Source organism: Zalophus californianus, chromosome 9 (genome assembly GCF_009762305.2).
Source record: "Zalophus californianus isolate mZalCal1 chromosome 9, mZalCal1.pri.v2, whole genome shotgun sequence".
Classification (NCBI taxonomy): Eukaryota; Metazoa; Chordata; class Mammalia; order Carnivora; family Otariidae; genus Zalophus; species Zalophus californianus.
This window is the reverse complement of record NC_045603.1, coordinates 95,396,011-95,423,231: the sequence shown is the minus strand read 5'-3', so window position 1 is coordinate 95,423,231 and position 27,221 is coordinate 95,396,011. Positions and strand designations below refer to the sequence as shown.

Here is a 27,221-nt window from a genome sequence, read left to right as displayed (position 1 = left end):
TGTTTACAGAGAATTATCTGATTTAGTGAGGGTAGATTATTTTGATTATTCCATTATAAATTACTTGATTGAATGATGAAGCCAATCGCTTAGAGAAAAAGCAAACTTGGAATATTAGTCCTCTAATAAAAACAATTTTAAAAGACTTGAGAATCTGGCAAATAGACCAGAAACTCATGATTTGTCATCATTACCAAATTAGCCCAATAAGAATTTAGAAGTTCTTTCTATCATCCCAAATAAATTGCCTTTGCTCAGTACTGTGTAATTTTGAGGGCTGAGATTAAAAGCAGTGCATAGTATGGCTCTTAGTCTAATAGTCCAGAGGTGGCTCTTTTTGCTATCACCTTGGCTTATGCTTTCTCTGATTATGGGGTAATTCATTAAAATTAGAGCAAACATCCAGAATGTTGAACAACAGAACTTTCAAATTCCTCAGCTGGTGCACACCGGCTGGTCTCACTGGTAGTCTACTGCCTCTTGCTGGTGCAGCCTAGAAGCCTCCTCTGGTCTTTCATGACTTGTATTTCTCCCCCAAAAAACCAAGCACCAGCACCTGCAATGCATAATCATAGAGGCTCTGGATGGAAAACCACCAAGACATCCCAAGCTAGACATCCCCACCTAGACATCCTAAGACATCCCAAGCAAGACATCCCATTCTCTCCAGATGTGGCTTTTTAAAAAAAAATAGATGTTTGGCTTCTCAGAAGCTATTTATTTTGGCCCTTAAAATAGAGATTTACCTTGTCAGCTCACTGCTCTATTAAGGGACAATTTCCCATTCTAGGGGCTGGGCAGAGAACTGGGAGATCATGTCCACCTGTGCTGTGGACTGTTCTACCATCCAACTCTGTGCCAAAACTGGGACGTTAAACTTCATCTTCCTGTCCTCTCTCAGAATGTGTCACCTGATTTTATAAATGGCCTTTTCCTCAGGGTATTTGGATTTTTAAGTTTTATTATTATTATTATTATATCACATTTGGTTTCACAGTCATCTACACAATTCTTTTAGGAATTTTAAGAAAGTGTTGGCAGTCCAGACAGATCTGGGAAGCATGAACATTAGCTACAGACTGTATTTTATTATTTATACAGGTTTGATTTATACCCATAAATGAAGTTACATTTGCATATACAAATAGAAAATGCATCCCAACCTGAAGAAGTAATTAGAACATGAAGAAAACACAGAGCAGCTTTTGGGTGAATACACCCGAAGCTACATCATCAATCCTTCTTCAGTGTTTCCACCTACAGCACTCACCAGATACTTCTAGTATTACACCTATGACAGTGTCTTATGGATATCTAAGCAACTAAAAGGACACACACCACTCTCACCTCTAACAGTGACTGAAAGTGGAGAAAATAATTTCTCACTCTATCTCCACGTTATAAACAGAGATTAGAGGAAAATCTCCTAGAGAAATACCAAGTTCTTCTGGTCCTCAAAATAGTCAAAAATATCCTTCCATGTCAGATTTTCTCCTGAGTCTTTGGGTAGCCACAAAACAAGCATTAATTTAGAGGTGGCCATTTAATTTAGTCCTATTGCTTCAAGATCAGTAGGCCCATGACTATGAAAACTGAAAGAAGATCATAGGTTGTTTATATAGAATAAAATTAGAAATGATCTGCTGGGCCATTGAAAATGGGTTAATGTGTGAACCAGTGTGTTTCGACCCCAGTGTGTTCTACTTTTAGTCCTAGTCTTTGTAGATTATTGAAAATCATGCTAAGATATATTTTGAGAGTACTGAGGGGAGATATACTTCATTTATATTTTATATATCTTGAAGGAGAGAGAAAAAACCATGTTATTACTTCAAGTTACTGGCTCAGCAAGACTCACATACCTGAGGAATGAAACATTACATTTGCTTTGGGATCACCTTGCTAAATTTGACCCTCTCTTCAGTTCTCTGCTTCACAATAAATTCTCAATTTTAAAAGTTAATTATGCCCTCTTCCTGTCCAGTTTTACTATCATCATAACTGCTCTGAGGAAAATAGCATTATAAACTTGTCCTTCACATCTGTCTCCACATATAAGCAAACGTATACAAGCATGATTACACATAAACTGCTCAGCATGCGGCCTCAATTATACCATTGACCTTAGCTTCAGATAACAGTCACTATGCCCACTGTCCCAGCGCCATGGAATCCTCACCAAGGGGACTAGCTCACTTGCTCTTTTAATATATGATGGAGGGTTGGCTATTTTGCCAACACAGTAGACCTGCATCAACATAACGGTCACTTAGAACGTTCTCAGTCCAGTGGTTTCCAACCTTAGCTGAAAATTAGAATCATAAAAGTAGCTTAAAATTTTTTTCAATAACCGAACCACACCCTTGATCAATTAAATCAGAGTCTTAAGAGGTGACATAATCTCAGGCATCAACATGTCTTCAAAGCTCCTCAGTCTAATTTCAGGGTACAGCATGATTTGAAAACTATTTCCACAAAGCAAGATGGGTCAAATTGTGCATCACCTGTCTACCCTGACCACCCCAACCAATCTCCTCATTCAGGAGTTTTTGCACAAGTTTACAAAAGTGAAATAAGTGAGGTTTGAATTACTTTTGACCCAATTTTGACCTTACCTGACCTAATTTGGCCTACACAAACCAAAGTAATTTTGCTAACGTAGGAGAAAGGGCCGTCCACCGAGATATGGATGTGTTAACTAAACTTATTGTGGGCATCATTTCACAATACATATATACATCAAATCATGGTGTTTTACACCTTAAACTTATACAATGCTGTATTTTAATTATAACTCAGTGAAGCTGGAAAAAGATAAAAAATAAATAAATAAAAATTTTTTTAAAGGCGGGAAAGAAAGAGCCTTCAATTTGATGGTTCCACCACCTTTGCCTCTGAACATACTTGCTCAAGGAAGCTAGCGCTGAGATCATTTAGCCAAACATGGTCAAATACCCAGGCTGAGTTAAGTATCACCAATGGACTTTGTGAAACTTGCAGTTTCTGCTGTCTTGCCCTCCAGTCATTTGAGATGTGGCCCGGGAATCTGTCCTTTTAAGGGGCCTATCTCTATAAATCTTATGTGAAGACAAGTTTGGAAACCACAGTAGTCCCCAATGAGGGAAAGACAGTTATCCAAAAATAAATACAAAACATGGCCTTTCCCCAGGAATTTTGACAATGCATTTGTGTTGTGCACGTGTGTGAGTGTATGTGTGTGTGATATCTTCCAGAAATTTTGCGGAGAGAGAGAAAGAAATTCTTGTCATATGCCATGTCTTATAAGCCAAGGTACCAGAAAGCAGTAAGGGCTAAATTATTCCGGCAAAGAGTTTGGTGAATCCTCAAGAAGACCTTTGGGTTTACTCATCCAGTGTAAAGGCTGCCAGGGATGACATCATGATGGCAAGAAAGCAGGGATGAGCAATAGGATCTGATCAAATTCCAGAGCCACTCTGAGGTCAGAAACAGAAATGTTCTCTCCTTTAGTGAGTGTGAAAGTCAGAGTGTGCATGAGAGAAGAATGAAAAGATACAAAATACCAGCCGGGGGGGGGGGGGCGGGGAAGCATGTAACCTCTTTATAGGAACAAAATAACCAACAGAGATATTTTAATTATTAATAGCAGATCTTTCTATGGTTAGAAATAGAGGAATAAAAGAAGAAATGATCTTTCCCATGGGAATAAAGAAAAACCCAAATGTGTGGGCGTCAGGTGCAGAGTTGTTGACTTTACTGAATAATTTTATCTTTGTGAGATGACAGTGGCAGTAAGCTACTAAAGAATGAAAGAATAAAGTTTCTTTTTTAATCTGTGTATATGTAACTTATATTTCGGTCCTGTATGATAATTAGTAAAGCCTGTTCACTTAAACTATGACGAAATAATTATCTGTATTTTAAGATTTGTGCTTAAATATATTTTGCTTATAATTTTCACCAGATTTTCACATTAGACTTTAATTCCTGTGTTTTAGACTTTCTGTTAGTGTTTATATAAAGTGTCCATTAGCTCACAATTTTAATTCTTTAGAGTATAACAGACTACTAGATGTCCCTATGGTGATGCTCTTTTAAAGAACTGTCAAAATATTCTGAAATGCACCTAGCTCAGAACTCGGATCATATCAGTTTTTCCAGTAAATTCTAGATCTCTGATTTAGACAAATCAGTATTGCAGGTTGGTTTACTGTTTTCTTTAGCCTATACATAGATATGTAATTATATGTGGAGCAAATGAAAACTCCTTCACCGTTATTCTTAAATCAGCAATTTTGTCCCAGAAAAACTCTCAAGTTCTAGATTTACAAGGTTTGACATCTAAAGTGCAGGGACACTGACCAACTATGTTAAAGGAAAGTTCTTTTTTTTTTTTTGACAGAGAGAGACACAGTGAGAGCAGGAACACAAGCAGGGGGAGTGGGAGAGGGAGAAGCAGGCTTCCCGCTGAGCAGGGAGCCCGATGTGGGGCTCGATCCCAGGACCCTGGGATCATGACCTGAGCCAAAGGCAGATGCTTAACCAGCTGAGCCACGCAGGCGCCACAGGGAAGTTCTTAGAAATAAAATATAATGGTTCTACTATCTTCAGGTAATTTTTTAGGATTTCTCTAAAGGAAATAACATTTCAATGCAAAGATTATAAACTTCTATTAATAATGTCCAGATTACCACAACAATAACCTCAAGATTTACTTAATCTAAATAAATGAGAATGTAAATACTAAATGATGTGCTACTTCACCTGTATTACAAGGCTGGTACATGGCTACAAACCATTTGCTAAGATACTAAGATATTTCCAAATCACTTGGCACGATACTGCTGCTCTAGCCAGCGGGACCCCCACCCCAAAATCCCCCAGACCACTATCACAACAGGGTCTCCTGAATGTCATTCCAGTGCTGTGTCTTCTGTCAGTTCCAGCTGCTAAATATTTACATATCCCCCCTGTGCACTTGTGCATATGCAATCACAAAGCAGGAAAATAATCTTTTATTTGAGACAGGGAATTCAGTGAAATGATGCTGAGATAGAACAATAGGGCCATAGAAGAGCTATTCCTCCGGGTCCCTAACAATAACCAGAACATCAGATCAGAAGGCATCGACGATGAAGTGGAGAATGTTCTGTGAAGTTTATTTGCCTGATGGGTCTGAATACACAGTCATTTTTTTCATCTGTTTTTGGCTCTAGTAGGGGAGATTTCTCTTTCTTCACATGAATTTAACCACAAGTCCCTTACATCCGGTGAATCTGGAAGAAGCATATTAATCCAAATCTTCAATCTTCACTAACGCAGCTGTCTTCTCACAAATCCAAGAAATTTCAGCACTGCAGCGGGAAATATAAATATTTCCTTTTTGAAAATAGGCACATCCTTTGGATCCATTGATCTGAGCATACTCTTTAGTGCTGAATCTGCAAGTTAATCCACTTAAAATTAATTTTAATTTCATATTTGAAATCTGATCACAATTCAGTGTCCTCAGTTACAAAAGACTATGTATCTGAACTTTGAGAGACTTCTGTTTCCATAACATATCAGAGGTCTTAAAGCTGGCAAATCTGAGCGTTCCATTTCAAGTTAATCATAATCCCAGCTAGAATAATTTAAGGAAGATACTTAAATTCCGGGTTAAGAATTTGTATCCTCTCCATTATCATGGTAGAAACTACCCAGTGCAGATTATATCAGAAGCACTACAATTTCTTTACTTTGGAACTTTAGGAAGAAAAACAGACAAATGAGATCATATTCTGGGTAAAAAGTTATAACATTTCATTATGCACAAATATAATTTTGTATATATATAATTTTGTGTTATATATATTTATACACACATATGTGGAAGGTGAAGAGAGAATAAGATAGGGGTTCAGAGAGAAAATGGACGATTACATAGATGTGGTTCTGATATCGGTCCCTAGTTCCTCTGCTAAGGAATTGGTGATAACTCTTCAATAATATCATTACAGGGGCAACTGGGTGGCTTTTGTTGGTTAAACCACCAACTCTTCATCTCAGCTCAGGTCATGATCTCAGGTGGTGGTATCAAGCCCTGTCCCAGGCTCTGGCTGGGGCTCAGCGGGGAGTTTGCTTGAGATTCTCTCTCTCCTGTCCCTCTACCCCTTCCCATGCATGCGGTGCACTTTCTCTCTCTCAAATAAATAAATAAATAACCTTTAAAAGAAATGTCATTACTAGATTATGCTCATCAGATCTAAATCTCCTGTGTGTCTTTTTACTCAAATGATCTGTGCTACACTGCAGTATTCTTGCTTCAGGGCTGGGCTTACTAAATTTTTTTTTTTAAGTCTTTATTTCTTTATTTGACAGAGAGAGACACAGCGAGAGAGGGAACACGAGCAGGGGGAGTGGGAGAGGGAGAAGCAGGCTTCCCGAGGAGCAGGGAGCCCGATGTGGGGCTCGATCCCAGGACCCTGGGACCATGACCTGAGCCAAAGGCAGAAGCTTAATGACTGAGCCACCCAGGTGCCCCAGGCTTACTAAATCTTCCTCTTGGCATATGCATTTGCCGAGAGTAGCCTTACTCAGTAGGGAAGATTCCGAAGTTCAGTTCCACCACCCCTACACCCCTAGGGTGGCCAGCACAGCCTCAGGGCGTCAGTGTCCACAGACCCCGAACCTTCTCTGCAGGAGGCCACCTCCTCCATATTTTCACTAGGAGTGAGTGGAAGGGCCCGGGATGATGACAACTCCTTTAGGAGAGGGGACCCATCTTCTTAAAGTTCAAAGTGGAAACGGCTGCACTTACAGGGAGGGTATCCTGGTCCTGTTCTGTGAAGCCTCAGTCTAGCAGAAATACCTCAGGTTAGTGGGAAATCATCTCATGCCCAGGATCACTCCATTAAAAAGAAGTAACTGTCATTTTGGGGGGGCTGTTTGTTACTTTGCATGTGCATGTCACCACGATTATTTGCATGAAACCAGACTCACTGATTTAATATGACCAGTAGTGGACATTAGAGAGTAGGAAATTGCTGTGAGTAGGAAAAGCCATGACAGCATTGTGGGAAATGGGTGAAGATAAAGTCTCTCTGGGAGTAAAGTATAGGCATGTCATTGTGTATTATTCAGGGAATTGGGGGAGTCACAGCAGAAACCTAGTATCCTTGATGGAAATGAGTGATTATAACTCAGCTTAAGGAAACTTTGACAGCATGCATTAAGGAGCAAGACAGGAGGGAGGTGAACAGTTGAATAATTTGATGGGAAGGGAGGTGCAGAAAAACCTACTACACCCAGAAAGGGGCCAAAGCTCTTAACACTTCATGTGATATGCAAATACCATATATTATATTAAAAATACAGATATAACTGTATCAATATTGTTGTGATGAGCTGTGTTCCTCAAAATATTTGGTTTGTAGTTGCTAAGAGAATTTTACAAGACTATGTGTTCCTTTCCATATTTTTAAGATAACCCTTACTTTTTATAACTTTAAATAGTTGCAAAAACTGTAATTTTCAAAGTATCATATATCCTGTATGCACTTTAAATATTTCTTCAACACCTTGAAGTGGCAGACTTAGCACATTTTAAGTCGTGAAAAACATTTGCCATATAATCTAATTAGCAAATCCCTATCACAGAACTAATTGTTAAACTAATCTGTCAATTCAGACTTACTTGCTGCTAGAAAATGGCTGACAATTATTGAATTTAAATAAATGTGTTAATGTATGTTCTTATGATAAACCACCCTTGGGACTGTAAGTGTTGGAGAGCCAGGGGAGCTGAGAGGCCAAGCTCCTGGTCACGGAAGCACTCAGTCCTGATTTTGCCACTCAGGAGGTAGTGAGCTTGGGCAAATTATTTAATCTCTCTCTGACAATTGTTTCATCCACAAAATAGGAATATAACAGTGCTTTTAACACAGAGCTAATATTTTACACTACTTCGAACAAAGCAAGTGTATTATTTGTTTATTATTAAAAAAATAAATTTTAACCAATAGATAAGCTTCAGTGTCTTGCCATGAGTTTGTCACATACACGAAATTAGGTACTCTTGCTTTCATTATTTCTTACTGAAGCTCTCTTTTCTTTGTATGTTGCACTCTTTTTTTGTATCTAGATTTATAATTCTTACAATTAACATTGACTTTCTTAGTATTCCATTTCCAATCAATTAACATTGATTTTCTTAGGATTCCACCCCCGCAACAGTTAGCGACTTACAAGGATGGAGAAGGGCCAGAGCCATCCTCCCATAGGCAGCTCCTTCCAGATGGGTCCCAGGATAAGCCCAGCCAGAAGAAAGAGAACGTGGGTAATGGCTGTGACTTCAGAAAATCCTGAGAGGGAGAACGGGAACAATGTCATATGTGAGCCACATTCTGGAGTGCAGAAGTAAGACGTTAGGGGCGCCTGGGTGGCTCAGTCATTAGGCGTCCACCTCCGGCTCAGGTCATGATGCCAGGGTCCTGGGATCGAGCCCCGCATCGGGCTCCCTGCTCCACGGGAAGCCTGCTTCTCCCTCTCCCACTCCCCCTGCTTGTGTTCCCTCTCTCTGTCAAATAAATAAATAAAATCTTAAAAAAAAAAAAAAAGAAGATGTTAATTCTCCTTCAGAACATACTGAATTCCTACTTTGTGAGTCACACATCCCACTTGCTGTACTTTCTACGACATGAATAATCTCTCTAACCAGGGAAGGAGTCAACCAGACCTTTTCCTCCAAACTATCTATCTTCACCAAAGTGGAGTTCCTGTCCATGCAGTTTTTCCTACTGTCAGTCCAGGTCTTCTCCTCATTTGTTGCAAAATAATAGCAGCTGTTTTGGGACCACTGCCACATCTTAGGACAAGGTTTACATCTGTGGTCTGAAAAAGAAATTACACCCATTAGTACAAATTAAATAATGCTAGAGTGACTAGGGAAGGTTTTTTTTTTTTTAAGATTCTTTCTTTCTTTATTTATTTGAAAGAGAGAGAATGAGAGAGAGAGAGAGAGCACATGAGAGGGGGAGGACCAGAGGGAGAAGCAGACTCCCTGCTCAGCAGGGAGCCCGATGCGGGGCTTGATCCTGGGACTCCAGGATCATGACCTGAGCCGAAGGCAGTCGCTTAACCAACTGAGCCACGCAGGCACCCTGTGGGGAAGGTTTTAGAAACTAAATGATTGAACTTGGTGAGAGGGTCTGAGATCCAGCGTTCTGGAACCATACAGCTTTAGGAGCCTGTGAAAATGAAGTCACTCCCGATTATGGGGTGGAGCAACAGTGATTGAAATTCTCACTTCAGGGCTCACTTTACGGGTCTCAGAATTACCAGCTATACTTTTAGTTTCTTAAAATGTCAGGATCATCTAAAAATAGTTCACAAAATGAGAAGCTGAAGTATCCAGGTTGGTATCATTCCATGACGCGTCTCAAATTCACCTCTGTGTTTTCAAAAATATTAAATAAATTGATATCTTCCCGTGTCTTCTATAAATTTAGTGTGATATCATTAGAGGTCGCTGGAGAACACAACTTTCTCATACTATGAGGTGGCTCACGTGATCAATGCAAACTGGTACAACAAATTGCACCTGACTGGCCCGTAGGTCCCAGTTACCTGAAGTGTGAATGATTAGCTCCTGGCAGAGTTTGATGGCCATTTGTCCCTGCCTCTTCAGCAGACTGGAGATCTGTGATTTGAGAAACTCCTCCTCGGTGGGAAAGTTTCTGTAGCTGTTCAGCTGCTCGGATAAGTTATCCTGCTGTTGGTGGATGATTTTTTGAAGTAGATTTAATTTCTCTGCATCTGAGTTAATTTCATTAGATGTCTGCAAAACTCCAAGACATAACAGGAGATAAGTTCATATATCTTCCCATTCTCATCATTGCCATAGATAATTCTTAACACAGAAATATTTCTCACATTGTTTCATATTTATCAGTAGCTTCCAATAATTGAAGTATCATGGAAGGAACACACCAGATGCCTTTCTATTCCAAATTGTTTGGAGCTCATCCTCATAATTTTATTGAGATTTTAAATATGATTACACTCGTAGTAAAGTAATGAATTAATGATTGTATGTCTTTGACATTTAATCTAAGGCTGTGCCAGGCATTTTGCCATTCATTTAGTGGAACTACTTTTCTTTTTTTCTATTTGGAGCTGGTTCATGTAATTGTTGTTTTAATAGGAATAGAATCCTTTAAGGCAATGGGTATCTCAAAGTATGGTATACAGACCACTTTTATCAGAATCACCCAAATATCTGGTTTTGTTTTAAATGCAGATTTTAACACCATACTGGACCATTTCTGGCTCTGGATCCATAAAATCTGCCTTTATAAAAAAAAAAAAGATTTTATTCATTTTTTGGAAAGAGAGAGAGAGTGCCAGCAGGGGTAGGGCAGAGGGAGAGGGAGGGAGAAAATCTCAAGCAGACTCCACGCTGAACATGGAGCTGGATGTGGGGCTTGATCTCATGACTCTGAGATCATGACCTGAGCCAAATCAAGAGTTGGAAGCTTAACCAACTAAGCCACCCAGGCACCCCAAAATCTACTTTTTTAGTTAACACTTCAGGCAATGCATCATCACAATAAATTTAAGAGTTATTACACTAAAAGCAAAGCACTTCAGGAAAAAAAGGCTTCACCCTTCTATGGTGAACCAATGAATGTGTATCATTGCATCTTCATTGTTTAAAAGATTTTATTTATTTATTTCAGGAGAGAGAGAAAGCACGAGTGGGGGCAGAGGGGCAGAGGGAGAAACAGACTCCCCGCTGAGCAAGGAGACTGACGTGTGTGGCTCGACCCCAAGACCCTGAGATCATGACCTGAGCCAAAGGCAGATGCTTAACCAGCTGAGCCACCCAGGCACCCTTCATCTTCATTTTTAAAATATACATCATTATAGAAGATCAACTGCTAATCCTCATAATGACTGGCTATTGAATATTTGTTACTGCTGCTAGAATATCATATTTCTTTCTAAAAGAGCAAGCTACATCATTAGGCCCTATTCATATGTCCAAATCGGTATGTCTAAATTCTAATTATCCATGAAATCCTACATATGTAAAAATAAAGTAGCATGGAAGACGCTAGTGTCATTCAGAGAATAAACATTCTTGACCACAAGTCCCCCAAACGGGAATACTGTGCCAACTCACTACTCTGTCCATCATATAGTTAACAATATCCTACAGAGTATGGATTCTGAGGATATTCTTCCACTTATTTTTAGTTCAAGACTCCCTATCCTGTTCAACCCTGATGGCTCAGTGATGGGTCAGAACCAAGAGAATGCTTTTTTTTGGCTATTGTACTTGGGAGTGGAGCTTCCATTGTTATGTGGAGGTGGTTCAACTTTCTGTTTAGAGGGTAAGGTATCTCAAGCAACTATTCCTCCTTGTTTGTATCTCTTTTTCCTTTATAGCAGACAAGTATTTCTACACTAGAATGGTCTTGAGTGAGTATATTAAGCCAGTCTTGTTCTAAGTCTTCAGGGTGAATGAGACAGCATGCTCTTCCTTGAGGCCACCTCCCTTGGCTCCCCATTTCTTACCATTGGAATAATAAGTGGATGTGTGTCTATGCAGAAAAGAACCTCCTTATTCCAACCAATAAAGAGGAATATAAAAGTTGTCTTCATAATCCAGTTTAGTTTATCAAGAGAAAATGGAGTTAGGGCAAAATCCTCAAGTCTGTCCCTTGCTTGCCTATCTTAGAGACTTGGAGAATGAAGGAGCTTTGATCACATAATACAATCAAACCGGAATTTACATAGTTTACAAACGAGTTTCCTAATCACTTTTCTTGGGTTTGATGAAAGTATACTTACACATAATCCCCAAGGTCACCAGCCCAATCAGTAGCATCAGACAAAGAGTTAGCAAACTCAGGGCAGCCTGGCGCCAGGTGGGTGAAAGAGCTGGATACCCTGAAGAAAGCCAACAGAGGAATTATGGCTACACATGAACTGTTTATTTCTCTCTTACCTCTTCAGTGCACCATCTAGAAAATACCTAAAGTGATGTGTGGTGAGGGCCCCACCATCAGTTCTCCCCCACTCCTCTTCCCCACCATTCTCCTTTCCTTTAAGAGTGTCTCCTAATTTTCAGGTTTTTGTTTTACATCATCACACATCCTTCTTCTTTAAGTTTACTAAATGCACGTACTAGATGTTGTAGAAACTGCTTCTCTGGATGATCCTGACAATAGGAGAGACCTCAAGTTTTTGAGATTACAATCCTCCACAAGGCAAGTGTTATTGTGGATTTTATTTATATCTATTATCCAGTCTATTTATCATCTCATAGATAATGAATGAGTATGAAATGAAAGACAAAATGAATGTGCACTCTAACCTACACTATTTCTTAATTCAGGATCTAATGGCATCTAGCCCAGTATTTCAGACAGATGGATTGAAAATTTCCAGGGGCGCTATCACATACATCACACCCATGACTCCTTTTCTCTCAAGGATTGCAGCTATAATTTAAACAAAAAAACAAAAATGTATAACCACTGTTATTAGACTCACAACAAACCTATTCCCATTCTCTTTGTATATCACCCCCAAACCATGCACACACGTGCATACGTACACACACCCACTTAAAGTAAAAATAAATCCAAGAGAAGAAGAAAGTAGTTCCTATATTTTAGATGATTTGGGGTAATAGCCTGAACTGTCAACAAATTCTTGAAAATAAGGGATATAGTCTGATATACTAAACTGGATTCCTGACCACAGAGATTAATATTTCTTCCAACAGGGGATAAGGGAATGAGGTAAAGACTGGCACTGAGTTTGGGCCTTTATCCTTTGTAGGAACTTGGTTAAATTGTTTAATTTTTTTTAGACTCAGTTTTGCTAATATTATTCCATTTACTTCACAAATATATTTTGATAAAAATATGATATAATGCATATAAAATACTATATGGATATTGTTATTATTGACTCAACACTACTAATTATACTAGGAATTTCCACTCCCTAAAAAAAATTTTAAACTACTTATAAAACAGAAACTATCTCTTACCTATTTCTGACTGTCTTGTTCTCCCATTTCTCACTTCAGTTATTTATACCTTTGAAAAGAAAAATTTCCTCTATTTTCTCTATTTTAGTGACCTCTAATCTGGCTACTAAAAGAATATTCACCTGGCATCTCTCACAAAGTATAAATATCAAGGACTTATTTTGTAAAAAGAATTCTATTAGCCCCCAAACTCAATTTCTCTCATGTCCAATGTTTCACTATAACACGGAGCTTCATGATACATAGTGATATCACACAATTTAAAGAGGTCTTGGAAGCCACAATGTTTTCTGGCCAAAATTGGGAACACTCATTCTACTAGTGTATTCCACAACTCTGTCTCCATTTTGGAGATTCCACAGCATACCTCTCTTTAGCATCTGAACCAAAGCATTTATCACCTGTGCATTCCCCAAGGTCACATCACGCTGTGTCTGAACTCCTACCTCTTTTCCTTAGGTTATTTCTATCGCGGTTATTTCTCTCTCCAACAGAATCCTGAAATACGAGTGTCGCATAAGTCACTTCTTCAGACATTGTAGAAGAAAGCACTACTATAAATTATGTAATTAATGTTTCAATATCTTCAGGCCCAGGAACGGGATGTTCTTCTCAAGGCTGGGAGCTTTTATAAACACACTCAACTGACCTAAGACACACACCCACACCCCTCTGTAAAGACAGAATGACAAACAGGTTTTTTGCAGAGAAAGTGAGAGAAGTCAAATATTCTCTTTAGAAATCAAAATAGCATAGATCTCAATCTGCCTGCTCTTTCATCATTGTTTCTTGTGAAGCGAAAGGGATACTTAGAAGCAGAGAAGGAATAGTGGTTTCATGGGGGAATCCCCATGATCTTCAGGGTAGAGGCTGTTCTGAGTTATTCAATAAAGGGTCAGGTTGTCATTTTTACATGTGTCAAAGGCCAGCTAATCCTGTATGAAGACATTGGATCTGGTTTATACTCACTCATATCAGAGAGATATACATACGACAGAAAAAACTTTGTAGTTAATGACCACCCACACCTGGCTGATGTTTTAAGAAATGCAAATGTGTGTGTGTGTGTGTGTGTGTGTGTGTGTGTGTGTGTGTGTGTGTGTCAGACAGACAGAGACAGAGAGGCAGGGAGGAGGGAGAGACCCAGCGTTGGTAATGGGGCATAGAGAAGAAATTGACAGTTGTTAAAACTGGGCATGAATGGGAGCTCCCTCTGGCAGGGCTAAATCCCTAACAGAATAATCCCCCTGCAAATTACAACTAGCACGGAGTGTGGTGCTTTCCCTTTTTTTTTTTTAATTTGTTTGTTGAGTTGGTTTTTAACCTGAGGGCAGCCAACAGTCATTGTTGTGCAGCTAAAATTCCTATAGAAAGCAGGCAGTCTTTCAGGTTCGAAAAATCAGAAGATGGAGTTTGGGGCAAATGCAAGAACAAACAGTGCTGGCTATTCACATGGACCCCTGGATATGGGGAATCCCTAGAGCATCTTTAAGTCTTGACCTCTCTTTGAGCTACAGGTTATATACATTTCATTTAAAAAATAATCTTATATGGGGGGGCACCTGGGTGGCTCAGTCAGTTAAGCGTGGGACACTTGCTTTCAGCTCAGGTCATAATCTCAGGGTTCCGGGATGGAGCCCCTTGCTGGGTTCGCTGCTCAGCAGGGAGTCTTCTTGTCCTTCTCCCTCCGCCCCTCCCCATACTCACACGTGCACTCTCTCTCTCTAAAATAAATAAATCTTAAAAAAATTTTTTTAAATCTTATAAAATAATCAATCTCTATTTTCCCTTTCTTAGAACAACAACAACAAAAATGCCCTGAAAAGAAGTTTCTAATAAAACTGAAGTAAACTCACTGCAGAAGGGTTTAACTGTGACACTTTGTTTCAACAACGTCACATGAGCGGTAAAAAGCAGACAATTTATATAGAAAGCGTTCTGGCTGTTATTTGGAGGCACATGAGAGGAAAACCGCACATCACACGTGCAGTTGGTCACTTAGTCGGTGTCAGACTCTTAAAGGACTGCATTTACTTCTAATGCCAACATCACATCTTGTGAAATTTACTAATTTCTATAGGAAAATTCATTGTTACTGAGAACCTGTGAAAGGTAGAGTAACAGCCCCCAAAGCTGTGCGTGTTCTAATCCCCAGAACCTCTCAATCTGGTAGTTTACATGGTAAAAGGGATTGCGGATGGGAAGAAGGATTGCAGACCTTGAGATGAAGAAATGATCCTGCATTATCTGGTGGGCTCAATTTAATCACGAGTCCTTAAAAGTGGAGAACCTTTTCTAGATTCGGTCAGAGAGATAGAACACCGCTGGCTGAAGGTAGAGGATGAGGGCCTAGAACCAAAGAATGTGGGCTGGAAGACGCAAAGTTAGGGATGGGCGCTCCCACAAAGCACTCAGAAAGCAACACAAACCACCCCCCCCACACACCCTTATCTACCCCCGTGAGATCATGTCAGATTTCTTTTTTTTAATTTTTTTATTGTTATGTTAATTGCCATACTTACATCATTAGTTCTTCATGTAGTGTTCCATGATTCATTCTTTGTGCATAACACCCAGTGCTCCACGCAGAATGTGCCCTCCTTAATACCCATCACCAGGCTAACCCATCCCCCCACCCTCCTCCCCTCTAGAACCCCCAGTGTGTTTTTCAGAGTCCATCGTCTCTCATGGTTCGTCTCCCCCTCTGACTTACTCCCCTTCATTCTTCCCCTCCTGCTATCTTCTTCTTTTTCTTTTTCTTTTTTAACATATGTTGCATTATTTGTTTCAGAAGTACAGATCTGTGATTCAACAGTCTTGCACAATTCACAGCGCTCACCATAGCACATACCCTCCCCAATGTCTATCACCCAGCCACCCCATCCCTCCCACCCCCTATCACTCCAGCGACACTCAGTTTGTTTCCTGAGATTAAGAATTCCTCATATCAGTGAGGTCATAGGATACATGTCTTTCTCTGATTGACTTATTTCACTCAGCATAACACCCTCCAGTTCCATCCACGTCGTTGCAAATGGCAAGATCTCATTCCTTTTGATGGCTGCATAATATTCCATTGTGTATATATACCACTTCTTCTTTATCCATTCATCTGTCAATGGACATCTTGGCTCTTTCCACAGTTTGGCTATTGTCGACATTGCTGCTATAAACATCGGGGTGCACGTACCCTTTCGGATCCCTACATTTGTATCTTTGTGGTAAATACCCAGTAGTGCAATTGCTGGATCGAACGGTAGCTCTAATTTCAACTGTTTGAGGAACCTCCATACTGTTTTCCAGAGTGGTTGCACCAGTTTGCATTCCCACAAACAGTGTAGGAGGGTTCCCCTTTCTCCACATCCCCGCCAACATCTGTCGTTTCCTGACTTGTTAATTTTAGCCATTCTGACTGGTCTGAGGTGGTATCTCATTGAGGTTTTGATTTGGATGTCCCTGATGCCGAGCGATGTGGAGCACTTTTTCATGTGTCTGTTGGTCATTTGGATGTCTTGTTTGGAAAAATGTCTGTTCACGTCTTCTGCCCATTTCTTGATTGGATTCTTTGTTCTTTGGGTGTTGAGTTTGATAACTTCTTTATAGATTTTGGATACTAGCCCTTTATCTCATATGTCATTTGCAAATATTTTCTCCCATTCTGTCGGTTGTCTTTTGGTTTTGTGCACTGTTTCTTTTGCTGTGCAAAAGCTTTTTATCTTGATGAAATCCCAATAGTTCATTTTTGCCCTGGCTTCCCTTGCCTTTGGCGATGTTTCTAGGAAGAAGTTGCTGCGGCTGAGGTCGAAGAGGTTGCTGCCTGTGTTCTCCTTTAGGATTTTGATGGACTCCTGTCTCACGTTTAGGTCTTTCAACCATTTGGAGTCTATTTTTGTGTGTGGTGTAAGGAAATGGTCCAGTTTCATTCTTCTGCATGTGGCTGTCTAATTTTCCCAACACCATTTGTTGAAGAGACTGTCTTTTTTTCCATTGGACATTCTTTCCTGCTTTGTCAAAGATGAGTTGACCATAGAGTTGAGGGTCCATTTCTGGGCTCTCGATTCTGTTCCACTGATCTATGTGTCTGTTTTTGTGCCAGTACCATACTGTCTTGATGATGACAGCTTTGTAATAGAGCTGGAAGTCCGGAATTGTGATGCTGCCAGCTTTGCTCTTCTTTTTCAATATTCCTCTGGCTATTCGGGGTCTCTTCTGGTTCCATACAAATTTTAGGATTATTTGTTCCATTTCTTTGAAAAAAGTGGATGGTATTTTGATGGGGATTGCACTGAATGTGTAGAATGCTCTAGGTAGCATTGACATCTTCACAATATTTGTTCTTCCAATCCCTGAGCATGGAACGTTTTTCCATTTCTTTGTGTCTTCTTCAATTTCTTTCATGAGTATTTTATAGTTTTCTGAGTACAGATCCTTTGCCTCTTTGGGTAAATTTAGTCCTAGGTATCTTATGGTTTTGGGTGCAATTGTAAATGGGATCGACTCCTTGATTTGTCTCTCTTCTGTCTTGTTGTTGGTGTATAGGAATGCCACTGATTTCTGTGCATTGATTTTATAGCCTGCTACTTGACTGAATTCCTGTATGAGTTCTAGCAGTTTTGGGGTGGAGTCTTTTGGGTTTTCCACATACAGTATCATATCAACTGCAAAAAGTGAGAGTTTGACTTCCTCTTTGCCAATTTGGATGCCTTTGATTTCTCTTTGTTGTCTGATTGCTGAGGCTAGGACTTCTAATACTATATTGAGTAGCAGTGGTGATAGTGGACATCCCTGCCGCGTTCCTGACCTTAGGGGAAAAGCTCTCAGCTTTTCCCCATTGAGGATGATATTCGCTGTAGGTTTTTCATAGATGGCTTTTATGATATTGAGGTATGTACCCTCTATCCCTATACACTGAAGAGTTTTGATCAAGAAAGGATGCTGTACTTTGTCAAATGCTTTTTCTGCATCTATGGAGAGGATCATATGATTCTTGTTCTTTCTTTTGTTAATGTATTGTATCACGTTGATTGATTTGCGGATGTTGAACCAGCCTTGCAGCCCAGGGATAAATCCCACTTGGTCGTGGTGAATAATCCTTTTAATGTACTGTTGGATCCTATTGGCTAGTATTTTGGTGAGAATCTTTGCATCCATGTTCATGAAAGATATTGGTCTGTAATTCTCCTCTTTGATGGGGTCTTTGTCTGGTTTGGGGATCAAGGTAATGCTGGCCTCATAAAATGAGTTTGGAAGTTTTCCTTCCATTTCTGTTTTTTGGAACAGTTTCAGGAGAATAGGTATTAATTCTTCTTGAAATGTCTAATAGAATTCCCCTGGGAAGCCATCTGGCCCTGGGCTTTTGTTTGTTGGGAGATTTTTGATGAGTGCTTCAATTTCCTTAGTGGTTATAGGTCTGTTCAGGTGTTCTATTTCTTCCTGGTTCAGTTTTGGTAGTTGATACATCTCTAGGATGCACCCATTTCTTCCAGGTTATCTAATTTGCTGGCATAGAGTTTCTCATAGTATGTCATTATAATTGTATTTCTTTGGTGTTGGTTGTGATCTCTCCTCTTTCATTCATGATTTTGTTGATTTGGGTCCTTTCTCTTTTCTTTTTGATAAGTCTGGCCAGGGGTTTATCAATCTTGTTAATTCTTTCAAAGAACCAGCTCCTAGTTTCGTTGATCTGTTCTACTGTTCTTTTGGTTTCTGTTTCATTGATTTCTGCTCTGATCTTTATTATTTCTCTTCTCCTGCTGGGTTTAGGCTTTATTTGCTGTTCTTTCTCCAGCTCCTTTAGGTGTAGGGTTAGGTTGTGTATTTGAGACCTTTCTTGTTTGTTGAGAAAGGCTTGTATTGCTATATACTTTCCTCTCAGGACTGCCTTGGCTGTATCCCAAAGATTTTGAACAGTTGTGTTTTCATTTTCATTGGTTTCCATGAATTTTTTTAATTCTTCTTTAATTTTCTGGTTGACCCATTCATTCTTTTTTTTTTTTTTTTTTTTTTAATTTTTTATTGTTATGTTAATCACCATATATTACATCATTAGTTTTTGGTGCAGTGTTCCATGATTCATTGTTTGTTCATAACACCCAGTGCTCCATGCAGAACGTGCCCTCCTCAATACCCATCACCAGGCTAACCCATCCCCCTACCCCCCTCCCCTCTAGAACCCTCAGTTTGTTTTTCAGAGTCCATCATCTCTCATGGTTCGTCTCCCCCTCTGACATACTCCCCTTTTCTTCCTCTCCTGTTATCTTCTTCTTTTTCTTTTTTCTTAAAATATGTTGCATTATTTGTTTCAGAAGTACAGATCTGTGATTCAACAGTCTTGCACAATTCACAGCGCTCACCGTAGCACATACCCTCCCCAATATCTATCACCCAGCCACCCCATCCCTCCCACCCCCAACCACTCCAGCAACCCTCAGTTTCTTTCCTGAGATTAAGAATTCCTCATATCAGTGAGGTCATGTGATACATGTCTTTCTCTGATTGACTTATTTCACTCAGCATAACACCCTCCAGTTCCATCCACGTCGTTGCAAATGGCAAGATCTCATTCCTTTTGATGGCTGCATAATATTCCATTGTGTATATATACCACATCTTCTTTATCCATTCATCTGTCGATGGGCATCTTGGCTCTTTCCACAGTTTGGCTATGGTGGACATTGCTGCTATAAACATTGGGGTACACGTACCCCTTCGGGTCCCTACATTTGTATCTTTGGGGTAAATACCCAGTAGTGCAATTGCTGGATCGAACGGTAGCTCTAATTTCAACTGTTTGAGGAACCTCCATACTGTTTTCCAGAGGGGTTGCACCAGCTTGCATTCCCACCAACAGTGTAGGAGGGTTCCCCTTTCTCCACATCCCCGCCAACATCTGTCGTTCCCTGACTTGTTAATTTTAGCCATTCTGACGGGTGTGAGGTGGTATCTCATTGAGGTTTTGATTTGGATTTCCCTGATGCCAAGCGATGTTGAGCACTTTTTCATGTGCCTGTTGGCCATTTGGTTGTCTTCTTTGGAGAAATGTCTATTCATGTCTTCTGCCCATTTCTTGATTGGATTATTTGTTCTTTGGGTGTTGAGTTTGATAAGTTCTTTATAGATTTTGGATACTAGCCCTTTATCTGATATGTCATTTGCAAATATTTTCTCCCATTCTGTCGGTTGTCTTTTGGTTTTGTGCACTGTTTCTTTTGCTGTGCAGAAGCTTTTTATCTTGATGAAATCCCAATAGTTCATTTTTGCCCTGGCTTCCCTTTCCTTTGGCGATGTTTCTAGGAAGAAGTTGCTGCGGCTAAGGTCGAAAAGGTTGCTACCTGTGTTCTCCTTTAGGATTTGGATGGACTCCTGTCTCACGTTTAGGTCTTTCAACCATTTGGAGTCTATTTTTGTGTGTGGTGTAAGGAAATGGTCCAGTTTCATTCTTCTGCATGTGGCTGTCCAATTTTCCCAACACCATTTGTTGAAGAGACTGTCTTTTTGCCATTGGACATTCTTTCCTGCTTTGTCAAAAATAAGTTGACCATAGAGTTGAGGGTCCATTTCTGGGCTCTCAATTCTGTTCCATTGATCTATGTGTCTGTTTTTGTGCCAGTACCATACTGTCTTGATGATGACAGCTTTGTAATAGAGCTGGAAGTCCGGAATTGTGATGCCGCCAGCTTTGCTTTTCTTTTTCAGTATTCCTCTGGCTATTCTGGGTCTCTTCTGGTTCCATACAAATTTTAGGATTATTTGTTCCATTTCTTTGAAAAAAGTGGATGGTATTTTGATGGGGATTGCATTGAATGTGTAGATTGCTCTAGGTAGCATTGACATCTTCACAATGTTGATTCTCCCAATCCATGAGCATGGAACGTTTTTCCATTTCTTTGTGTCTTCTTCAATTTCTTTCCTGAGTATTTTATAGTTTTCTGAGTACAGATCCTTTGCCTCTTTGGTTAGATTTATTCCTAGGTATCTAATGGTTTTGGATGCAATTGTAAATGGGATCGACTCCTTGATTTGTCTCTCTTCTGTCTTGTTGTTGGTGTATAGGAATGCCACTGATTTTTGTGCATTGATTTTATATCCTGTTACTTTACTGAATTCCTGTATGAGTTCTAGCAGTTTTGGGGTGGAGTCTTTTGGGTTTTCCACATACAGTATCATATCATCTGCAAAGAGTGAGAGTTTGACTTCCTCTTTGCCGATTTGGATGCCTTTGATTTCTTTTTGTTGTCTGATTGCTGTGGCTAGGACTTCTAATACTATGTTGAATAGCAGTGGTGAGAGTGGACATCCCTGCCGTGTTCCTGACCTTAGGGGAAAAGCTCTCAGCCTTTCCCCATTGAGAATGATATTTGCTGTAGGTTTTTCATAGATGGCTTTTATGATATTGAGGTATGTACCCTCTATCCCTATACTCTGAAGAGTTTTGATCAAGAAAGGATGTTGTACTTTGTCAAATGCTTTTTCTGCATCTATTGAGAGGATCATATGATTCTTCTTCTTTCTTTTCTTAATGTATTGTATCACGTTGATTGATTTGCGGATGTTGAACCAGCCTTGCAGCCCAGGAATAAATCCCACTTGGTCGTGGTGAATAATCCTTTTAATGTACTGTTGGATCCTATTGGCTAGTATTTTGGTGAGAATTTTTGCATCCATGTTCATCAAGGATATTGGTCTGTAATTCTCTTTTTTGATGGGGTCTTTGTCTGGTTTTGGGATCAAGGTAATGCTGGCCTCATAAAATGAGTTTGGAAGTTTCCCTTCCATTTCTATTTTTTGGAACAGTTTCAGGAGAATAGGTATTAATTCTTCTTGAAATGTCTGATAGAATTCCCCTGGAAAGCCATCTGGCCCTGGGCTTTTGTTTCTTGGGAGATTTTTGATGACTGCTTCAATTTCCTTAGTGGTTATAGGTCTGTTCAGGTTTTCTATTTCTTCCTGGTTCAATTTTGGTAGTTGATACATCTCTAGGAATGCATCCATTTCTTCCAGGTTATCTAATTTGCTGGCATAGAGTTGCTCATAATATGTTCTTATAATTGTTTGTATTTCTTTGGTGTTGGTTGTGATCTCTCCTCTTTCATTCATGATTTTGTTGATTTGGGTCATTTCTCTTTTCTTTTTGATCAGTCTGGCCAGGGGTTTATCAATCTTGTTAATTCTTTCAAAGAACCAGCTCCTAGTTTCGTTGATCTGTTCTACTGTTCTTTTGGTTTCTAGTTCATTGATTTCTGCTCTGATCTTTATGATTTCTCTTCTCCTGCTGGGTTTAGGCTTTCTTTGCTGTTCTTTCTCCAGCTCCTTTAGGTGTAGGGTTAGGTTGTGTATTTGAGACCTTTCTTGTTTCTTGAGAAAGGCTTGTATTGCTATATACTTTCCTCTCAGGACTGCCTTTGCTGTATCCCAAAGATTTTGAACAGTTGTGTTTTCATTTTCATTGGTTTCCATGAATTTTTTAAATTCTTCTTTAATTTCTTGGTTGACCCATTCATTCTTTAGTAGGATGCTCTTTAGCCTCCATGTATTTGAGTTCTTTCCGACTTTCCTCTTGTGATTGAGTTCTAGTTTCAAAGCATTGTGGTCTGAAAATATGCGGGGAAAAACCCCAATCTTTTGGTACCGGTTGAGACCTGATTTGTGACCTAGGATGTGATCAATTCTGGAGAATGTTCCATGGGCACTAGAGAAGAATGTGTATTCTGTCGCTTTGGGATGGAATGTTTTGAATATGTCCGTGAAGTCCATTTGGTCCAGTGTGTCATTTAAAGTCTTTATTTCCTTGTTGATCTTTTGCTTAGATGATCTGTCCATTTCAGTGAGGGGGTGTTAAAGTCCCCCACTATTATTGTATTGTTGTCAATGTGTTTCTTTGCTTTTGTTATTAATTGCCTTCTATAATTGGCTGCTCCCATGTTAGGGGCATAGATATTTACAATTGTTAGATCTTCTTGTTGGATAGACCCTTTCAGTAGGATATAGTGTCCTTCCTCATCTCTTATTACAGTCTTTGTTTTAAAATCTAATTTGTCTGATATAAGGATTGCCACCCCAGCTTTCTTCCGGTGTCCACTAGCATGGAAAATTGTTTTCCACCCCCTCACTTTCAATGTGGGGGTGTCTTTGGGTCTAAAATGAGTCTCTTGCAGACTGCATATCAATGGGTCTTGTTTTTTAATCCAATCTGATAGCCTGTATCTTTTGATTGGGGCATTTAGCCCATTTACATTCAGGGTAACTATTGAAAGGTATGAATTTAGTGCCATTGTATTGCCTGTAAGGGGACTGTTACTGTATATTGTCTCTGTTCCTTTCTGATCTATGCTGCTTTTAGGCTCCCTCTTTGCTTAGAGGACCCCTTTCAATATTTGTTGGAGGGCTGGTTTCATGTTTGCAAATTCCTTTAGTTTTTGTTTGTCCTGGAAGCTTTTTTATCTCTCCTTCAATTTTCAATGACAGCCTAGCTGGATATAGTATTCTTGGCTGCATATTTTTCTCATTTAGTGCTCTGAAGATATCATGCCTGTCCTTTCTGGCCTGCCAGGTCTCTGCGGATGGGTCTGTTGCCAATCTAATGTTTCTACCAGTGTAGGTTACATATCTCTTCTCCCGAGCTGCTTTCAGGATTTTCTCTTTGTCTCTGAGACTCGTAAGTTTTACTATTAGATGTCGGGGTGTTGACCTATTTTTATTGATTTTGAGAGGGGTTCTCTGTGCCTCCTGGATTTTAATGCCTGTTTCCTTCCTCACATTAGGGAAGTTCTCGGCTATTATTTGCTCCAATATACCTTCTGCCCCTCTCTCTCTTTCTTCTTCTTCTGGGATCCCAATTATTCTAGTGTTGTTTCGTCTTATCGTATCGCTTATCTCTCGATTTCTGCCCTCGTGATCCTGTAGTTGTTTCTCTCTCTTTTTCTCAGCCTCTTTATTTTCCATCATTTGGTCTTCTATATCGCTGATTCTCTCTTCTGCCTCATTTAGGCAGAAGATTTAGCACTAACTGCTAACCTAGCAGTTAGTGCCCCCATTTTTGATTGCACCTCATTAATAGCCTTTTTGATTTTGACTTGGTTAGATTTTAGTTCTTTTATTTCTCCAGAAAGGGTTTCTCTAATAACTTCCACGCTTTTTTCAAGCACAGCTAGTATCTTTAAAGTCATGATTCTGAACTCTAGGTCCGACATCATTCTAATGTCCGTATTGAGTAGGTCCCTGGCTGACGGTACTATCTCTTGTTCTTTTTGCTGAGGTAATTTTTTTTGTCTTGTCATTTTGTCCAGACGAGAATAGATGAATGAGAGAACAAGATGCTAACAGGTTAACAACGTCCCCAGCAAATATACTCTATACAAATCAGAAAAGACCTGAAACCAGGGGAAAAGAAAGGGAAAGAAAGGAAAAAGAAAGAGAAAAGAAAGAAAAGAAAAGAAACAAAAAGATAAATACAAAAACAGAACAATACAAAAAAAACAGAATATGATCAAATATGATCAGGCTAGTGCATAGATCAGTGCCACACACTAGATTTTGGGCGTATTTTGGTCTGTTAGAAAAAAGTGCCTCCTAAAATTTTAAAGGAAGAAAGACATATATGTACAAAATAAGGGTTGATACAATGAAGGGATGGAAGATGACTGTAAAGATGAAAATTATAAAAGATTTTATAAAAGGGACTGATATGATAAGAAGTTGTTTGGAAAAAGAAAGAAGAAGATTTAAAAAAAAAGAAAGAAAAAGAAAATTTAAAAAAGGGAGAGAATGTGATCAGGCAGGAGACTAGAACAAAGCCATACACTAGTGATTTAGGGTATATTTTGATCTGTTAGAAGAAACTGTATCTCAAAATTTTAAAGAGAGAACAACCTATATATATATATGCCAAAAATAAGGGTAACTACTATGAAGGGATAAAATATGACTCTAAAAATGAAAAATAAAAAATGTTTTTTTAAAAAAAGGGATCGAGGGCACCTGGGTGGCTCAGTTGGTTAAGCGACTGCCTTTGGCTCAGGTCATGATCCTGGAGTCCCGGGATCGAGTCCCACATCAGACTCCCTGCTCAGCAGGGAGTCTGCTTCTCCCTCTGACCCTCTTCCCTCTTGTGCTCTCTATCTCTCTCTCTCAAATAAATAAATAAAATCTTTAAAAAAAAGGGATTGATAAGATGTTGGTTGAAAAAGGGAAAAAGAAAAATTTTTAAAAAACCGTTTAAAAAATTAACTTTGAAAAACTAATGAATCATGGTAAAAAAAAAGCCATGAATTCTATGTGCAGTATTCCCCTAGTGCTGGAGTTCTCCCGTTCTCCTTGATCGGTAAACTTCGTCTTGGCTTGCTGGCCATTCGTGCTGATCTTCTGGGGGAGGGGCCTGTTGCCATGGTTCCGAAATGTCTTTGCCGGAGGTGGAACTGCCCCGCCCTTGTCGGTCCGGGCTAAGCAAGCTGCTCGGGTTTGCTCTCAGGAGCTTTTGTTCCCTGCAAGCTCTCGGTACAGCTTTGGAGGACCAGGGTGAAAATGGTGGCCTCCCAATCTCCACTCGGAGGAGCCGAGAACTCGGGGCCCCGCTCCTCAGTGCGCCCCCAGAGAAAAGCAGTCACTCCCGTCTCCCTGGTCTCCAGCCGCACTGCGTGCTCACCCGGCCTGTGACTGAGCATTTCTATCTCTGGCACCCAACCCCATGTGGAGTCTCCAAACCCAGCAGATCCCTGCGGTGCGCTCCCGCGCCACTCCTCCCGGGGGAGGAAGGGGAGTCTCCCCGGATCTGTCACGTGTTGGGTTCCTGCTGGAGGAGCAGTGGCCCGACTGGGCCGCAGATCACGGTTTATGGCCACCCTGAGCTGAGAGCCCACGCCTCGGCTCCGTCTCTGCAGCCGGCTTCCCCGCTCTGATACCTGGGAGCTCTGCCGCACTCAGGCACTCCTGGTCTTTCTGTGACCCCGAGGGTCCTGAGACCACACTGTCCCGGGAGGATTCCACCCCCCGCTTAGCCACTGGAGCGACGTCCCTCAGCGGAGCCGACTTCTAACAGTTCCGATTTTGTGCTCCGCGACTCTATCACTTGCCAGAAGCAGCCGACGGAGGCCCCCTCCCCCGCCGCCTATCCTCCCGAATATCGCCTCGGATTCACTTCTCCGCACGTCCTACCTTCCAGTAAGTGGTCGCTTCTCTGTTCAGAGAGTTGTTGCTACTCTCTTCTTCGGTCTCCTGTTGAGTTCGTAGGTGTTCAGAATGGTTTGACCCTATTCAGCTGAATTCCTGAGACCAGACAAAATCCAGGTCTCCTACTCCTCTGCCATCTTGCTCCGCCCCCCTTCTGGTTCCTCTTTATCTGACTTCAAAATGCTGTCATGGCCCAGAGTTGAGTTCCCGGCCCTCTGACCTGTTTGTGCTCATCCTTGGATGAACTCTTCTAGATCCATGGCTTGGAGTGACGGCCATGTATAAGTGATCTCCAAATGTATATCTTCATGCCAGGGTTTGATCACCAGGTCCAAATATCTGACTGGAGACTTGGCATATGTATTTACATATGCTATAGGGTTTTTAAATGTAACACATCAAATAAATAAATAAACAACTCTTCCCCAGTTTCACTCTGTGCTTCTCCATTTCAGTACCTAAGCCCAAAACTCAAATCAGTTTTGACTTTTCGTGCTGCTCTCACATGCATTAAATCCACCAGAAAATACTGTTTATTGTGGAAAATAAGGGAATGCAGATATTAAATATGGAGGTATCGTTGGTCTGGGATACATTAAAAGAAATACTGAGTTTACACAATAAAAATTTATCCTCTACTCTGTTCTTCTGCGATCATTCCATTCCCACATATTATATGCCTATTTCAGAGAACACTTTAAAAGAGGGGTCTCTATTGGATAGTATCAAGCGATTAGGTAGAATGGAAATTAATTCAAAACTATTTACAAAAAAGAATGGAGAAAATGAAGATTTATTACAGAGGGATCGGACCTAAAGATAGAAGCAAAAGAAAAAAATGACCACAAGGTGGAGCTAGAGGATAAATACACGATAGACTATTTTGAGTTTTTTCTTGTTTTGGGTTTTGTTATTTTTTTTTTTTAGAATTTATTTTGAAATGTATATTCATCCAATCAGGATAATCAAATATCCTGATTAAAATAAAGGGCTATGCAGACAGATTGATTACCTTAAATCTCAGATCAACATT

The 27,221-nt window shown here is 40.1% G+C and overlaps 1 protein-coding gene across 2 annotated transcripts; it reads right to left on the bottom strand.

The window, feature by feature from the left end:
* Positions 1 to 4,978: 4,978 nt before the first annotated feature.
* CLEC12B (C-type lectin domain family 12 member B) lies at positions 4,979 to 13,660 on the bottom strand. 2 transcript variants are annotated; one of them, XM_027594555.2, is made up of 6 exons: positions 13,471 to 13,660; positions 11,815 to 11,913; positions 9,586 to 9,804; positions 8,696 to 8,850; positions 8,206 to 8,321; positions 4,979 to 5,333 (listed from the first exon to the last, which is right to left on the bottom strand). In XM_027594555.2, exons 1-6 carry the CDS (start codon positions 13,559 to 13,561, stop codon positions 5,270 to 5,272), a joined length of 744 nt encoding a protein of 247 aa, XP_027450356.1. In that variant the 5' UTR covers positions 13,562 to 13,660; the 3' UTR covers positions 4,979 to 5,269. The 2 variants fall into 2 exon arrangements, with proteins under 2 accessions (XP_027450356.1, XP_027450355.1); XM_027594554.2 differs by having other exon boundaries at positions 4,979 to 5,420; positions 13,471 to 13,659.
* Between the last annotated feature and the right edge of the window lie 13,561 nt (positions 13,661 to 27,221).

Excerpts from the sequence above, each read along its gene's own strand:
- CLEC12B (XM_027594554.2), bottom strand. The coding sequence starts at position 13,561 with ATGTCTGAAGAAGTGACTTATGCGACACTCGTATTTCAGGATTCTGTT. Across the intron at positions 9,805-11,814 it reads GGTGACCTTGGGGATTATGT|TTTTGCAGACATCTAATGAA; the intron begins GTAAGTATACTT and ends TATGTCTTGGAG. Across the intron at positions 8,851-9,585 it reads GCTAATCATTCACACTTCAG|ACCACAGATGTAAACCTTGT; the intron begins GTAACTGGGACC and ends TTTCTTTTTCAG.